Source organism: Pieris rapae, chromosome 6 (assembly GCF_905147795.1).
Source record: "Pieris rapae chromosome 6, ilPieRapa1.1, whole genome shotgun sequence".
In the NCBI taxonomy this organism is placed as follows: domain Eukaryota; kingdom Metazoa; phylum Arthropoda; class Insecta; order Lepidoptera; family Pieridae; genus Pieris; species Pieris rapae.
In genome coordinates, this window is record NC_059514.1 from 8,074,451 (window position 1) to 8,092,961 (window position 18,511).

The following is an 18,511-nucleotide window of genomic DNA, read 5'->3' on the forward strand; positions in this document are numbered from 1 at the left end:
AAAAATTAAAGTAGAGAAGTTTTTATTTAGTAATACATTTCAATAGATATATTAATTCAAGAGATAGACAAGAGTATTACATGCTCTTACGCATAAAAAATGTATTTAACATAACTAAATGTAATAAAGGGTAATGGCCTATTCAATATCAAGTACAGCACGGGTACTCTGTTGCTTGCAACAACGATAGTGATCATGATGAGGAAGAAGGGAATAAACTGGACTTTTTGACATTTTCTGGCTTTTATACACTTTTACATTCTTTAGCCGTAGAGCTAAGTTGTGAGTTCGAAAGAAGAAGCAGTCCAGTCATTTCGTCTAAAAAAAATTGTTAGTTGGAAGAAAACAAATACTTCCTTTATTCCCTTCTTCTAACTTAAACATAATGCTTAAGATGAAGTCGGGATCTGCAAATTGGCAGTTACAGAGTACCACTGCTGGTATTACAAAATCTTTCATTTTCGCCATAAACAATAAAATTGGAAAACTCACAAACGTCATCGGGGCTGTCACTTATACTATATTTTGTTTAATCTATCACAGAATTACAAAAGACATTCCTATATTATTTCCTAACGTTCATGAAATGTAAAAAGTTATGAAAACATTACTTATTGCTTGTTTTATATTAATTTAGAGAATGACCTGAGCGTTAATAATGCAGAAATAAATGAATCGTAATCTTTTTTTTTATGGAACAGGGGACAAACGGGTAGAAGACTCTGATGTTAAGTGATACCGCTGCCCATAGACACTTCAAATGCCCAGAGGACTCGCGAGTGCGGTGCCGGCATCTTTGTTCGGCTAGTAGGAATTCAAATTTCGAATCGCAAAAGAATTATTTCGTTACTATATTAAGACATAAAGTTAAACATTGCGCCAATAAAAAAAAATCATATTTGACCAATCTTTTGCTGCAGACATGACCACACTCGAACAAAACTAATTTTAATAAAAATGTAGTTTCTATGGTAAAGTGTATATTGATACTAATAGGTCTCAGTTCATTCTCGTAATTATATAGCACCTACTAACAGTTACATTTTCTACTAACTAATATTAGTAATTTGGCTTTTCTAAAACAATGAAGTGTACAGTGATATGGGTATCTCTACAAAACAACTGACGATAAATAACAGTTCCACTAGCAAGCAATACTATTTATCGAAAGAGGTGAAAAATTATCCGAACCACGAAATATCTTTGAAATTTCAATTTGGCCATGAGAAAGTTAAAACACTACTACATTTGTATCGTAAAAGATTTCAGTAATTATTTTGTCAACTCACGAATCAGTCCCGATAGTTGTCTCTTTCATTCAGGTAGTTTTAGAAAAGGACAGCTCTGTTTGATTGACGTCATACATATGATACCCTGAGATCGCAATGTTCTTTTTTATTGGAAATAATTTTAAAAAAAAATATCCCGTTACAATCTTTCATGATAATGTCACGATTCGGTCCCGAGTTCGATATCCGTTAAACAAAAAAATTCTCGTACTTTAAACGCCAAGACGCAAATCGATATTCCGAAGAAAAATCGATATCGCAATTGTAATTTACAGAGTACCGGTTCTGTTGCCTATTAATTCGTACGAAGTTTTTATGTATATTGCTAGTACTTAGTTTTTAGTTGCTAGTATTTAGTTCCGATATTGTTTACAAATTTTGACATTTCTCAATATAAAATTTTAGACTAAGTAGTTTTGGAATAATACTATCAAATCTAAGTTAATTAATACAATATTTACAAGTATATACAATCAGGAGGTTCATAGTCGAATAGCCATTGTTTTGTCCTTGTCACTCTTTTGGCTTATTGAATATAAAAAAGAGACAAAACATTTCAATTTAGCTTTGTGCATATCAATAAGAACATCAGCCTGAAAACACAAGATACACTATCAAACACCCATTGTATGTTCTATCCTGGTTGCACTTAAGGCTTTTTGAATATAAATAAATGAGACAAAAGAGGCGTTAATTAATATAGGTCTACTACAGGTCAGTGAATATCATAATAAAATCTACAAAAAAACTTCTTACGCATAAGATTCAGTCTAATTTAAATCAACCAATGAATTTTTAAGTTCATCAGTTCAGAATAATATTAAATCACTGCTTCGACAACTAAACCACCAGACATATGTAGAAACGACTCCATATTAACTGTTATGCACAATTGAACATCAAAAATCCTTCTTAAATTTCTTATGTAAACCACTACTTGAACAACTAAAATACAAATCCAGATAAACAGAATTTATTTTCCTCAATGACGTCATAGGGGAACCAGGCATAATTGAAACCTGTAACAAAGACTAAACACTTGAATTGTTCCTATCCATTTAGACAGCGATTGTCTTTTGTTTCTAAAAACGATAGCTTTTGTTTTTATCCTATTGGATTCTTAATTTTGACGCATCAATTTTTTTGGGACACTCAATAACTAAAGGACTATCACTGCTGCGGGTTCGCAGGTCTCAAAAGTCTCGCCAAAACATGTCTCCCGCCAACCAGTTTCAGATGCTGTCCATCCATTAGAACGCTTCGAATCCCGCTGGATGTCGCCACTGTGTTTGGTACCGCACCCTGGAATTTTTTAAACATAATGCAAAATCGTACGTATACGTTTTGGTTTAATTATTTATTTTAAAAATGGCAGTTTGGGCACTGGTTAGTTAAGCAGTTAAACATTGTTAAACTTATTATGAATATGTGTAATGTAAAACATTAATTTATAACTTACAAAAAATAATTAATATTTGCATTTGGATGATACTTTTGGTAAATTTAGCAAAAAATAACTTTTGACGATGGCAAGTAAACCTTTTTAATACAGATATTATATTTGACTTATAACACCATTTCCCTTATAAATAAAAACTAGATTAGTATGACAAATTTCTAATTAAAGTTTTTATCAATCTATCAATCAATTGTTATGATTTTGGTAAAAAAATATCAACACAGGTTGAACCCAGGCCGTCTTTATATTGTTGTGTTTACGCTGTGATAAAGGTCTATCTTTTAATATTAAAACTTATCAAAAATTACTTTTATCATTAAAAGAGTATATGAATATTTCAATATGACCGAAATTTAAACCAGAACCAATTCAAGATATTAGTCTTATAACATGCCCATTATATATGTATATTTCATGCTCAGAAAAAATCCCTAGATAAAATAAATACTTAAATACAAATTTCATAATAAACTATATTGAAAATATTCTTAGCCAGGTTTAATATTAAATCCAGATATTATAGAGATCGGTCGATCTATCTTATGTTTATTGTAAAACACATTTTAACGTAAAACTATTGGTTTAACCATCTTTCATACAGATATTAAAAAATATATGTACACAATAATATATTACTATATACATATTATTGTGTATATATATAACTATTTTATTTTATATAATACTTGCGTAACACAAAAAAATATTATATTGTTTTGAACGATTTCAAATCCTACATTAGTTAATTAATATAATAAGCATGCATTTTCTGGCCCATAAACTTATATTATCATTTTTTGTGTTAATACTAATTCAGATTTGTATATAATTTGCAGTGCAAAAACCCATGCATATATTAAATTATCACCTGTTGAATTTTTATTCCTTGCGCTAGTTTAACTTGTTGTAATGGATTCACCTATAATAAATTGTCTTATTAAATAGCTATAGGCCATTTTTGGATGGATTCTCTTTGCTACAGGCTTTTAAACGTTACCATGGTAACAAATAACACTGTTTTAAAAATGTTAACATTATTTGATATTATATTAAGGATATAGGATGAAATATAAATTATTATAATGTAAATATAGTCTCCCATTCTTTTTATAAAAAAATATGTATTCGGAACTATGGTCACAAACACTACTATATAATATAGTCTACTAGATACTACATGTAGTCCATCTTTTATGATATGGCTGTCAATTGGAGAACTAAAAGTATGTTTCCAAATAAGTGGCTTTTTGTTTAAGAAAATTGATTTATTTATCTCAAGTTTTATTTTTCAATTTAATAAAATAAAAAAAATATAATTTTAATAATTAAGGTTGTACATACCTGCTGCAATTTCAGAACTGGAGCAGTAGTCGTTGTTGTATTTGCAGATTGGGCACCTAAAATGTGAAACAAATGGTATAAAAATTTCAATATTATTTATTTTTCATAATGAATATCAAATATATATAAATTCGCTGCCAATAAATATAATGTTCTTATAAAAACGAGTTCAAACATATTTTAATGGTTTAAAGGTACTGCTGGAACAAAAAACAAACAAAATTTGTAGATTTGAATGCACATACATACAAAAAAAAAACAAATCAATTGCTCGACAACCTTCTTAGGTCTATGTGATCGTGAGTGTTGGTGATCAGCCTCCAGTGCAAGACACACACCTTCGTCTTTTTGGGTCTAAGACAAGCTGGTTTCCTTACCGCCGTTTTCCTTCACCGTTCCAGCGAAAGTTAAAGCACAGACAGAAATTCCATTGGTACACAGCCTCTGATCGAACTCACAACCTCGAGGATGAGTCGCAGTGTGAAGCCACTAGTCCAAGAATGTCTTTGTATTTATGATTTAATTTCACAAATTATTAAGTAAAATATTGTTTTTATATCTTTTATCAGCAGTTGGCCTTGAGGCTTTAGCGTCCGACATCCCAGAGGTTGTAATTTCGATACCCGGCTGTACTACACTGAACTTTCTATGTAGGTATCTAGTACTTGTTCGTACGATGAAAAGGATAACATTGTGGGGAAACAATCAAAATTATCAAAGAAACGGATGCAATCTTAAGACACAAGGGTTGTAGCACCACTTACCATTATTAGAACATCTCTCTTAAAGTAAAAAACATTAATAAATTGTAAAAAAAATCATATCCCTCATTAATGATGTTAAATACAAATTTTACATCTTTTAAAACTGTGAAATGAATTCTGACATTCATAAACGAATTTAAAAAACGCGCCCGGCCAAAAAGGTTCGCCATCTCTGACTTGACGAAATGATAACTGTCAGAATTCTTCGGACTTAAAAATCACAGTTAAGTAATAATAATTAATCCCTCACCTATATTACTAATAACAATTGTCTGCGACGTTGCCGCACCGCTACTGACAGGAACCCGTATTGCGTTACCGTCACTCTGAAATATAAAATATGTTATATATAAAATTCTTGTGTCACGGGGTTAGTAACCGAACTCCTCCGAAACGGCTCGACCGATTCTCATGAAATTTTGTGTGCGTATTGGATAGGTCTGAGAATCGAACAACATCTATTTTTCATCCCCCTAAATGTTAAGGGTGGTCCACCCCTAAATTTTATTTATTTATTTTTTAGACAAAATTTTTCGTTTTTATTTTTTTACGATACACCATACAAAAATACATGCAACCCTAAATTTTCACCCCTCTACAATCATCCCTTATTTAATTTTTTGGCACAAAAACATGGCAAAACAACGTTTGCCGGGTCAGCTAGTATATAATTCTACTGAACGAGTGCTTGTCACTGTCCTCCTCTTAAGCGGCTGGACCGATTTTTTTTAATACCAACCTACTTTGTTTAACATCCTAAAGAAGTTTTAGCGTCTTTGAATTATTTTTTAATCCACGTACAGATCAGATAAATAGTTATATTTTAAAGAATTACCTGTAAAATAATATTATGCAACGGCTTCCCGGAGGTCAACAAAACTGGTCTTGTGAGACGTGTCGTAGGAGATAATACTCTCACGCCCCGACCACGCCCACTTCCCACTCCCACCACCCCGCCCATGTTCCGATTCATGACTCCCTCTAAGGATATCATTTGGCCCTGAAAAATGTATTAATAAATAAGTTTTATATCAATCAACAAACGACAATTTTATTTAGCTTTATAATAAACGTACCTTTCATTGTTATATGTATTTCTATACTACTGATACTGACACTATAAGTAATTCATTTAGGAACTGTATTGTCTGACAATATATAAATAACCAATTTTTTTTTATTTATTTATTTCCAACCAATAATTTTTATTTATCAAAAAATCTTTTTGAATAATTTCAAATTATATTTTTAATCTCGAAAATAAATATATACTTAAATACGATTCTTTATTTCTTAAATCTGTTCCGATGCTAATAGCTGTTATTTTTTTATATATAATAGGGGGACAAACGAGCAAACAAAAATGGCAGTCATCGCAGCCCATAGAAACCCATTTTTAGTGGGTGCGTTGCCGGCCTTTAAGGAGTAAGCTCGAATTTTGAATTTATAAAAATAAGGATACGAAAAAAAGTAACAAAAATAAAATGTAATGAATACAAACTTATCTGAATGTTAAATAAACATAGTTTTATAATAACTTAATAGACAATTAAAGAGTCCGATTTTGTAAAGAAATAACTAGCGTAGCAAATAAGAATTCCGCGTAGATTCTAGATGTTTCTGTGAAAAACGACTTACCTGTGCATTGGTTAATAGTTTAGCCACTATTGGCTGCGTCGGTTTGTCTCCCGTAGCTTGGGTCCTCACTTGAGCTATGGATTTGGGCGTTTGGTTCAACTGTAGCGTTTGCCCACTGGCCAACTGTAATGTTTGGCCACTGGACAGTTGGACCGTTTGACCACTCAGTTGTAACGTTTGACCACTGGGCAACTGAACTGTTTGTCCGCTCAACTGTATTTGATTGCCTAATTGTACTGTCTGGCCCCCCAATTGTGTCGATAATTGATTGGACAATTGAACGTTTTGACCGCTCAACATTGACTGGACATTTCCACCCAACTGTACCGTTTGTCCGCTTGGTAATTGGACACTTTGGGTTGGAAGCACATTTTGACTAGCAACTTGTACACTCTGCCCACTCGGGAGCTTAACCGTGTGTCCGGTTAACTGTACGCTTTGGCCCAATTGGACAGTCTGCCCGCCTATTTGCACCGTTTGTCCCGCTAATTGTACAGAAGACACCGGTATTTGGACTGTCGGCCGGACGGTTGGCGTTTGGGCGCGAGGATTTTGATTCTTTTGGTTCACCGCTCGTATTGCTTGAACTGTTTGTGGGGAAGCTAACTGGACAGTTTGACCGCTTGGTAAACGGACACTATGAGTTGGTAATTGAAGGGATGAAAGTTGGAGGGTGTGGCCAGATAATTGAACAGCTTGTCCGCCTGCTAACTGGACAGTTTGGTTTGACAATTGGACAGTCCGACCTCCTGGTAATTGGACAGTACGAGTCGTGATTGACGACGTCACAGGAGTAGTCACACTACTAACAACATTGGTGACTGTTGTACTCTGCAACAAGATTTGATGTCATCAATATTAACTTTTTTTTAATTTATGAGATCCAATCACATAATACTACCCATATTACAAGACAAAGATGCGTTTTAAGATCTCATATTACGTTGTCACTATATTTAAAAAAATGCAGAAATTATACCTGTACGGTCGTTGCTACAGCCGTCGAAGGCAACGAAGGTCGCTTCTTTGCTGTTGTAGTCGCTGCTGTAAAAAATATATGACTGACTATATGATATGAATTGCTTATTACCAATATAAACACCCGTGAAGCGTCATATAATAAATAAAAATACGTCCACGGCCGGCGACTAATGTGCACAATTTGCACTTATTCGTACTGTGTGTAAATATTTGACACATGTGACACAGAAAGCTGACCAGCAACTTTTCTATAAAAATATCAAAACGATCCAAAAATTAGTTATTAACATTTAGGGTTGAACATTTATTATTTTAATACGAACTAGAATAACATAGAAAAATAGTCTAAAATAACTCACGTTGCTGCATAAGAGCTCGTGGTGATATGAGGGACTTCCCCGCAGCTGTGGCCGGACTCAGTACTCGGACAACGCCGCGACGCGCACTCGAAACCACCTACAATTAATATTAAATCAACCTTATTAATATAGATAATAGTGTATTTGTTATAGAACCCTACCAGTTTTATCAATATAATGTAAACACTTTGAAAAGGTCTACAGAAAAGTCCTAGATGGTATATGTCTATCTCTTATGGATAACCCACAATAACTTTTTTTTGTCATTTACTTTTTACGACAAATAATGGCTAATTTTCGAAGCGATTTTGATAAATACAGCATTAATCCTTAACCAATTAAATACCTTGAATACATTGTTCATTTAATATAGATCTATACAGCCCATTACAGCTTATTTAGCAGCTATCGAACGCGTATATTATCGGAGCTTTCCAGCGACGAAAATAACAATACATAATAAAAACCTGCTTTTCATCAGCATTGCACTCGTGCGAAGCTGGGGCGGGTCACTAGTACGGAATAAATGTAACCATGGTAACAAATACGGTGCAGGATTTACATAATTTATAACGTACTTTTAAAGACATAAATATATTTACCTGACTGGAAGGTGTGCATACAGTGACCGCAGTCACAGTTGCCGTGGTGTGCACCACTGGTGGCCTAATAAGCAACGAACGGGTCACTTGGGCCTGCAATAATAAGCATATATAGTTTTCGTAGATTCAATGCGATGAATAATTACGAAATTGGTGTTACTAGCGCTCGTCCGCCGCAGGCGCCGTTCGGAAAGGAAGTCGAGTACTCCTACGCACTACTGACAAATTGACTTTGACAATTGACACATTTACAACCTGCAAGATCTCTAAGTATATTGCATGGTGCTACCATTCTAATAAAACAAATGACATGGTGTGACAGCCCGAAGATAAATCTTTTTTTGTTAAAAAAAACAAAATTTTTACTTTGGAAACCAAAAACTGGATTTAAAATATGTTTTTATACACATAAAGCAGTCGCTAGCTGGCTTCGACACATACATATTATAAAAAAACCTATGACCTCCTCCATACTTACTTTCATTATAATAGTATAAGATTACCTTTGTATTCTGAATAATAGTATTCTGTTGTATAGACGTCGTTACATTTGACTGTATTAATGTCGGCACGGCAATAGAAGACGGCAGATTCGAAGTAGAGGTCTGAAAATGCACTTTGACATAAAAAACATCGTAGAACACTTTATTAAGAATTACAGTCAAAACCGGTTACGACATCGTTCAGAACAACATACCGGTTATATTGACATCAAATAAAATCAAAGGTCCCGGCTGAATTCTATTGTATTAAGTTCTTAATAACAATGTGATCGGTTTTACGACAAAATTAAGTCCTTTCGATGTCGATATAAAAGATTTTGAGTGGATATAGTTATTTAAAAGCTTAACTTAAAAACGAAATTAAACATAATTTTATACGATTCTTATGGCGAATAACCGTGAGATAATCGAAACACGGCAGTAGTAGTAAAGTACGGTAAAGGAATCGTCATAGCTTAGAATCAATGACGGCGTACTCATCAAATCAGTCTTATATGCCTGACATAGCAGGCAGGACTTGACTATTAAGAACACGATAGATACATAAATATCAGGCTATCGATACTGAGGGCTACTAAAAGTTTTAACGTCCATGTTTTTTGAGCAAAGACGTTTTATTAGACAACACACAATTATTATTTATTGGCAAACAGATATTAGATAGCCTAACGCTAAACAACATAAACTCTAAATTTAAAAACTACTTTTATGTGCGTTTGTCGCACTCCTAAACAGTAACATACTGATATATTATATTATTTACAAAAAATATATTATTTTGTAAATTAAAGTGTAAAATAATAGCAATTTACGTATACGTACTATAAACCACCAAAATACAATTATTTAGTCACTATAACTCTTGTTACATGGAACATAAGAAACCCTATTTAATATGGGCTTTAAACTTTTGTATTATAAACATTATTTAACTAACTAAAACATATACGTACACAGCTTTGAGAACTGACAGAAAATATTTATATTTTATATTTGGAATTTGACTTTAATAAAAAACCGTAACCATTTTCACTATGCAATGAAACCCTTTTTTTTACTTAAAAATATCATTTAAATCAGTCCAGTGGTTTAGTCGTAACACAGAACATAAAATGAAGATTATGAAAAATAAACTTACCATAATCTGTGAAGTCTCTATTTTGGATAAAGACTTTTGTTTGACAATAGGCGTCCGTGCTGCATTCATCTCATTTGATAACATGCTTTTACTTTGCGGCTTTTGTATTGGCTTAGGCGAGGAAACACTAGGTTTAGGAGATGCAACACTCGGTTTAGGGGAGGCCACACTAGGTTTAGGAGAGGCGACGCTAGGTTTGGGAGACGCAACACTCGGTTTAGGGGACGCGGCACTGGGTTTAGTTGACGGAACGCCTGGCCTAGGGGACGCTATAGTTTTAGGGGAAGTTAAACTTTTAGGTGATTGAATCGGCTTCGGCGATTTAGGATTTGGCTTGATAAGTTTTGTATTTTTCAACTTTTGCGCTAAAATACTCTTTTGTTTAATCTGATTTATTTTGAGTGCTTTTGGTGATATTTGTTTGATTATTTTTGGTTTAGGACTTGGTTTAACTTTAGGTGAGGGCGTTTTGGGTTTCGTCTGGGCCTGTGTAGCTTGCATGAGTAGTTGTGCTGAGGATAATTGACAGAGATTGGCTGAAGAGCCACTATCATCTACATCCACATCAGTATCTGAACCATCTAGTTGTATATCATCGCTGCTTCCTACTTCGACTTCCATCTGAAAAGTTATATAAAATTGTTAAAATTAGTCTTTGAGTAATATTGAGAGACTTAGGTCCATATTTAGTTCCGTATCAAGATCAATCTTTAGCTTCAATATGCAGTCTTAACGTTATGTGTTTCTAAAGGTCTAATTCGTATATCAAATCACAATCTCGTCTTGAGATCTGTCAAATTTATTGGATAAACCAAGACAGAATTGTCTTCAGTTCAGTTCAGTTCAAAACTAGCTTAAAGTAAACGCTGTGAAATAATCTTTATGACAGACAATGTGCGGGTAATATTTATTTTTATTTCAATCCATCTGCAATCAGCCTCTTGCCTTTTATAAGATTTCATTTGAAGTTATGGCAATTAGGGAACGCAAATTCAATAATTTGTTTATTTCCTCCGTAAGATCCGTAGATTATCAGACTGCGGCAAGTTTCGCCCTTTTCAGACGATACACATGTCCGTCGTTTCTAAGAGGCCTAAAGCTAGGGGGTTGTCGTGTTGAAGTGCGGGTAGACGTTAAAACCAAATAAGACAATCAAATACCCTCCCCTCCCTTCAGTGCTTACGTAATACTTGAAGACCCTAAAAAGTTCGTCATATTTGACAGCGCTCAAGACAAGACTGTGACTTTCCGAATAAATTAGCCCATAAACCATTAATTTCAGTAACATAATTGCATAAAATTACTTTTCATTCATACATACATGATTAACATTGACTTGCGTTTTTGGCGAAGGATCAGTCGCAATTGACTTAATCGCCCGATTCCGAGTATTGCTGCATTTCAACCAATCTTCTTCAGTTCTAGAAAGTTATATTTAAGAATTATAGTTAGATCATATGTTAATAAAACAGTGGCCTTCAGCCTCAAAGGCCGGCATCGCATTTTCAAGCCTTCTGTGAGTAAATGTATCCATGGGCAGCGGTATTCACTTAACATCAGATGAGCCGGTCTGTCCTATTACATTAAAAAAAGCCTCAGATTGGTTTCGTGCTACTTATATATAATTATTTTCTTCAAGACAATACTGCTCTCTGTCTCTCTCTATCTCTATAAAAATCTAAATTATTGTCCCTGCCCAGGAAAGTGTCTGGTTTCTGGAGAGTTAAACATCAGATGTAAATGGACCTTCGATCCAGACAATCTATAAAACTTACCTATTTCTATGCAAGTACGTCCAAATAGCGGCCCTCTGATCGTATTTAACTATAGGATCTCTTTTTATTGCAACGAGTCTGTCCAACGCCGTCGAAATAGCTGACGATAGCGCTTGATCGGTACATGGAATGATCCATTGGGACATTCTGAGGAAAGAAGAAGATATGTAATATTATAAAATTATTGCTAATGATCCTTACTTTTCCCCAAATTAATTAATATAAATTATTATTTTATTGATTTTTTTGTGACGATTCCAACTTAAGGAATAGTATTTTTTTATTTAAATCGCTACATACTTTTATTAACTAAACATTATACATACTTAAGCATCATTAGTAAGTCCCGCCGTGTACCCTCTCCATTAGGCAGTCTGGCTAATGCGTCCCTCAGAAGAGCCAAAAATCCCGCAGCGCGAGGTCGTTGAGGCGTCACCAGGGACGTACACGCCCCACCGGCGCTCGCACGTACGCCACTCGCCGGACCCACTACTGACTTATATCTACACCCAACAACATAAGTTTTAGCCCCGTTTCCAATCCAAATCACGAGTCGTAGGGATATATATATCCTATATAAACTTTCCCCTTTATGTGCATTGACATTGACATATTAAGCAGATGAAAAAAATTGTAAATAATGTTTTGTTGAGTTAGGTAGGGTACGATTGAACTCTGAACCTAATGTTTGCGTATAACAATTTGTAAGACACCTATTTAATTAATACGTAATCACCGAATTTATATTTTCAACTCATTTTAGATTTTTTTTAAAGTGTAGTTAAAACGGATACACATACATACCCATATTGTAGATATGTAAACGGTTTAGATGCAGACGCAAATCTTCGTCGTTCTTGAGATCTAAACTCGGCTATTTCCGTATTCGTAGGCTGACGCATAATCCAGTTTGTTGGGTACCTGGTACATATTCTATTATTTAATGGGCATAAACAAAATAAAGAATAGGATTTAATTCTATTTTTAACTTTTACGAGCAGTGTTGGCCTGGGTCGTAGATTCGATCACCAGCCGAGCACCGATGGACTTTCTATTCGAGACGTTTACGCATCTTACACTCGCTTCTACGTTAGGAAACCGATAAAGAAACCGATCCTGATCGAACCTGATCGGTTTCTCTGTCTCACACAAAACTATAAAATAAAAATGAAATAAGAAACAAATGCAATCTGAACTCCATAGAGAATAACACAAAATTATAACAATATTCACATATCATTGTCAAAATCTGATTTCAGAGTTTTATTGACAAAATTCCAAACTATTTTTTAATCAATTTTATGTGTGTGTTGTGTGTACGGCATGCATATTTTTGTAAATATAACAAACGCAGTGTTGCGTATGTATATGCTTACCTGGGTGGAGGCGGCGCATCTGGTTGCTGAGGAGTAGGCGTGGCGGCTCGCATCCATCTCTCACACAATCGATTGAGAATCGCATCACAATCGCGACCCGCCCCTATCCATTGATATGTCTGTAAATAGATATAAATATATACTAAACGTATACCACAGGTGTATATGAGATGGCATCGCAGTATTGTATACAAAATTAAGCGTATTAAAGAATAAATTATGTTATGTTATCTCAATTATGTAAGGACTAATAACATATGTATTGGCGTTTTGTACGGGAAAAACAAAAAGTAGATTTTTTTTATATAATTATTATATTTGTTTTATAATAGAATATATTTTATTAATCAAAGTTCTTATGTACCAATGCTATCTATGCACGTTTTCCATCTTATATGTAACGTTAATCTATCGTTCCCTTTACTAGAAAATTCGGACGGGAATCAATAAAATCTTCGAAGGCGGCATCGACTGCCTCATCAGAGTTGCATTTTGACCAAAGTCCGGGGTGTATGGTGGATGTCTTAGATATTCCAATTGAAGCTCCTCTAATTTGGTAACAGTGTGTTGTGCAATGTGTAGGCTAGCGTTGTCTATAATTACTCACTATATATGTATATATATATTACTGTCTTACTTGAGTATCTGGTATGAACTGGAGATATGGCACGAAGTCATCTGGATGTGGTCCCCGCTCTCCGGCTAAGAAATCCAGCGCTGAATTTAACTCGGCACACCAGTCATCTGATACTATAAATCATACAATAAAGTTAGTTGAAGTTCCTCTAATGGTGTAAAGAGCAAACATTGTTCTTAGTTCTGTAGACTTTTTAAGGAAGTAGTTGTACCTATTTAACTGTGCCTTGCTGATAGTGGGAAAGTAGTTGGATTTTTTATTTAAAAATGATTAACTGCTTTTAGAAATAATGAGAAGCAAATGTAAAAAAAGTAAATAACTGTGACTGTAAAATAATGTAAGGTTGGAGGTGCTAATAAAGATTCTATAACAACATCCTTTTCGTTGTTATATAGGGACGATTTTTTTACCAGTTCTTCTCGTCCTAACTACTCAATTTGAGAACTGGCAGTTAATCTAAATTTAGAAGCATACATTTTTTCTGACCTTTACGAGTTCAAATAAAGTTAACTATTTAATTATATTTCGATTTGAATTACTCTTAGAAATTTAGCCTAATTTACATATCTAAAATTTAAATATAAACATATTAAAATTAGAAAAACAATTTAGGTAGAATTTTATGTTTTAAAATGGTAAAATATAATGGAAGAATGACACAAGCCCTGTATATAAAACTCCTCAAATGCGAATGAATACATTACATATTTACGTATCTGATATTAGGCGCCAAATTATAATTTAGGTGAAGCGACATATGTTGCCACTTATTAAGACTTAATTTCAAATCATAAAATCTTAATATTAGAACATTTACAACAAGTATAGATTTTAAACACTGGCCCAATCATTCAAAAAAAAATCAAAAAATCCGTTTATTCTCTATTATATATATCCGTAATTATAATAATTCAAAGGAAAATGTCATAAACCAAAACGCCATTAAAGTTGCATAAGTAAAAAATAAAACTCAGCTTTAACAATGGCCTGAATCGACGTTTCGAGAATACAGATCACGTTGTTGTCATTTGATATCGAGAACATCCTTTCTGATCAAAGAACATATATTCTCTTAATATACCAACACACAACTTTTAAAAATGATATTTTCATGTTGGTAATGCGACTTATAAAATTTTACTATGAATTAAAGTTTTAAAAAAATATTTTGGGATTTTAAATATTTTTTGGGAAATTTATAAGTATAAAATAAAAAACAATACTTACAATTATACCAAGTATTAAGCGGAGCAATGGGCGATCTCATAACTGCAGAACACCGAGCCTGCAACTCCCTTTTAGAGGCCCGATGAGCCGACTTAGCGGGGAACAATGCCCGGACCAAGGACAGAAAGTTCGCATGCGTGGTCTCTGTCAGGGCTTCGTCTGGACTCTTTGGAGAATCCATAGAGTCGTCGGCCAGCTCTACTGGGAGCGCCATCATGTCTATAGAAGAATTAACTTTTCGAACTTTGGGTTTAAACAGCCATTAAAAAGAACTTAAGAAAATAGGGTTATATTTTAGTATTGGCTTCAAAAATGTGTGCTTTATTTTGTAAGTATATGCATGTTTGTTCACAAGTTTCTCGGAAACTGAATGTCGTATTGCGATGCTCTTACTTAAATCAGGTATATTGCAAACTTATGGAATCATAATAAGTTTAGAGGTTTATGAGATATTAGTTCACATTTTTCTGGAGGGGATCTTATACTTATACAAGAAAAATAAATTATGCCATTAATAATATTTCACTAAGGTTTTGAATTTAATTTTTTTCAAAATATTATATTTCATATTATTACTACAACAAACCATAGTAGCATTACATTAATCTCATATTACATTAAGTTATAATAACTAAAAAATATACAGGATGGTCCAACTGGTGACGTCAAATTTTTTTTTAGATTCCTCACACCTGGAGGTGTACGAAAATACCCCATTTATGTTCCGCGATTTTTGTAGTTTTTTTGTGTTTTTTGAAGGTCTTCTGCGAGCGAGATTTCAAAAATTCATATTTTTTTGTAGTAGTTATTTCGCAGTTTTTATTCTGTGAAATGATTGTCAAAAATTGCGGAACATACATGTGGTATTTTCGTACACCACCAGGTGTGAGGAATCTTAAAACAATTATTGACGTCACTAGTTGGACCATCCTGTATATTAATAATAAACATTTTTATCTAATAACAAAAAATATATACCTATGCCATCCAAATCTTCCAACTTAATAGGTACAGGCTGATTCATCTTTGAATTGCTTTGTGAATCTTGAGGCTCCTTTTTAATACTTTTCTCAAGAATATCAAATCTTGAGCTGGAATCAAAATATACTTTTAAGACAACAAATTAATCTTGATTTTTCAGATATCATTTATGACTAAAATAATTACATGTCAAATTGATAACCTACTCTTTTATTTTCGAAGTTTTTTGAAAAAATTCTATATATTAATAAGTAGTATTATTTTACTGTATAAAACTGTGCCAAAAAATATTATGATACTAAGCATTGTCTAAGTCATATTTCATATGATTCATCAATATGATTTAAAAATATAAAGTGAATTAATATTTTTTTCCACTTTTACGTTCTACTAAATATTTACCGTGAGATGTCTAAGAAAAGGAAACTTACTTTTGGTTCTCACTATCAACTTCTTGCTTTATATCGGCATGGTCAATAACTTTCTTATGTCTTGGGCTTGTTTGTTCAAAGAAGCAACTTTCTGAATCTGACTCCTCTTGCTCACACTTTATCTTTATATGTGGTAGAAGTTTATTTTCACTGTTTTCATCATCTTTTGTTCTTTTTTGGGGTTGTTTAAAATCTTTACCCCTATGCTGCTCCCTTTTTATGCCTTTTCTAACTTTTTGTATTGGTATTTCTGCTTTAGGCCCACCAAACATTAGTTTTTTTGCTCCATTCATTAAAGACACTCTTTGTTTAATATCTTCTAATGTTATACCTGTGGTATTGAGTTCTGGATGAGTCTGAAATAAAGGGACCTTGTAGTAATTGTATTGTTATTTGTATTTGAATTAGGTATGTCATATATTTCAAGACAATAAATGTTACATAAATGATTAAATAAACTACCTCCCTATGTTGTCGCCTTGCTCTATGTGTAGACAAAACATTTTTTAAACATGCTAAAGATGGAAGGACCAGTTCCCCACTACCCAATGTACCAGATACATTGGAATCACCACTCTGTAATAATATAATAAAATTATGGAAATTGTTTGTGTCATAGATATATTTGGAATGACTTATCCTGCTTACAATACAGTTTCTTTTTCCAGTTATTTTGCATAAATAGTACTATTTTCATGATATTAATTTTAAAAAATTAGTCAGCTTTCATTATAACCATATCGAGTGTAATACCTGTGTTTGGACTGCATTATTTCGTTTCCTCCTCTTTGAGAAATGTTCAGGTGGGCCTTCTGGATAGTTTTCATCGTCTGACCCTTGACAGCCAACTTCACTCCATATAGCTGTTAACTCCTCAAAGTATCTATGTCTTGCTCGTACATACAATGGTTTGTAGTTGTTTTTTGATGATGGCTTAGGTGGAAGTAATGGTATAGGTGGAATTTGACCTGGCGGAGATGACTTTGCCACTGCCAATAATCGTTCTCTGGATATGAGAACTTCAGGCAACAACTTTGCATAAAATGACTTTATCTGAAACAATAATTCGAACATTAATACATACAAAAAAAAAACAGTAACTAAAGATTATAATTTAAATATTTGACCTTATGCCTCTGTTGTTTTGCTCTAGCTTTTGTCAGAAACTTTCTCATCCGTGCAATATCAGGCCTATAATTACCTTGCCTTAAATTCTTAAAGAAACAAGTTAAAGGAGATGTAAAATGAAAGGGTTCATGATTAAAAAGCATTTTCAGGGTTGCTTGCTTCTCCTCTTCATCATTTTCTTCAAATTTTGGCAATAACTCTTTAAGCTGATCTTTGTGTTTTTCAGCCAAACTGTCCCAGGTTTTCATAGAGAAGAACTCTTTAAATAAGTTAGGATCTTCACAGAGGTCTTGAGGAAGTTCCAATGTATGACCTAGTATGCGAACTTGCTCCATAATCTCCTCATCACTCTCAGAACTTTCGCTAGAACTATCTGATGAACTACTGCTACTCTCTTCACTGAAACTTTGATCACTATCCGCCTTCTCTTCCATGGTTCTAAAGTATTAGCGCTTGCTTGCTCAAAAACAAAATTAACTACTTCTTTTTTAAGGTAAGGCTCTGTTAATAAGTTCTTATAAACATTTATTTTACTCCCATTAGACTGTAAATAAGTCTTGTTTCGTATACGATGTTTACGAAAATCCGAACCAACGATGTATCGCTATCCAATAGAAAGCCATGGAGTTTTTTAAATAGCCGTCAAGTCTTGTCTAAAATAAAATGCAACGCACACGCCAAACTGAAATTTTTCATACATACTATGCGCCAGAACGGCACATTGCGATGAGAAAATAGCTTGACAACCAAGATCAGCGACATTTTGCCCATACAATTTACGAAATGGAATTTAAATGCATATTGTGGATAATCTATGAAGTACTACAGTCTATGTACTTGTCTATGGATGTATTTTACAGATAATAAAATAAAGCTATAGAC

General features: G+C 33.6%; 1 protein-coding gene across 5 annotated transcripts; it reads right to left on the reverse strand.

The window, feature by feature from the left end:
• On the reverse strand, nt 1–18,404 carry LOC110992949 (nuclear factor related to kappa-B-binding protein). 5 transcript variants are annotated; one of them, XM_022258960.2, is made up of 23 exons: nt 17,629–18,404; nt 17,255–17,554; nt 16,964–17,077; nt 16,502–16,857; nt 16,068–16,180; nt 15,090–15,323; nt 13,863–13,975; nt 13,226–13,344; nt 12,654–12,770; nt 12,176–12,352; nt 11,850–11,996; nt 11,396–11,495; nt 10,075–10,695; nt 8,937–9,038; nt 8,434–8,526; nt 7,832–7,928; nt 7,471–7,532; nt 6,492–7,322; nt 5,689–5,853; nt 5,104–5,179; nt 4,090–4,145; nt 3,617–3,667; nt 1–2,591 (listed from the first exon to the last, which is right to left on the reverse strand). In XM_022258960.2, exons 1-23 carry the CDS (start codon nt 18,061–18,063, stop codon nt 2,460–2,462), a joined length of 4,611 nt encoding a protein of 1,536 aa, XP_022114652.2. In that variant the 5' UTR covers nt 18,064–18,404; the 3' UTR covers nt 1–2,459. The 5 variants fall into 5 exon arrangements, with proteins under 5 accessions (XP_022114652.2, XP_022114655.2, XP_022114653.2 ...); XM_022258963.2 differs by having other exon boundaries at nt 15,090–15,308; nt 17,629–18,403; XM_022258961.2 differs by having other exon boundaries at nt 7,471–7,535; nt 15,090–15,308; nt 17,629–18,403.
• Between the last annotated feature and the right edge of the window lie 107 nt (nt 18,405–18,511).

Coding starts and splice junctions, on each gene's coding strand:
- LOC110992949 (XM_022258959.2), bottom strand. CDS start 18,063: ATGGAAGAGAAGGCGGATAGTGATCAAAGTTTCAGTGAAGAGAGTAGC. Junction 15,324..16,067: donor GGAAGATTTGGATGGCATAG/GTATATATTTTT, acceptor AAGTTCGAAAAG/TTAATTCTTCTATAGACATG. Junction 2,592..3,616: donor AAGGAATAAAAATTCAACAG/GTGATAATTTAA, acceptor AAAAAATTCCAG/GGTGCGGTACCAAACACAGT.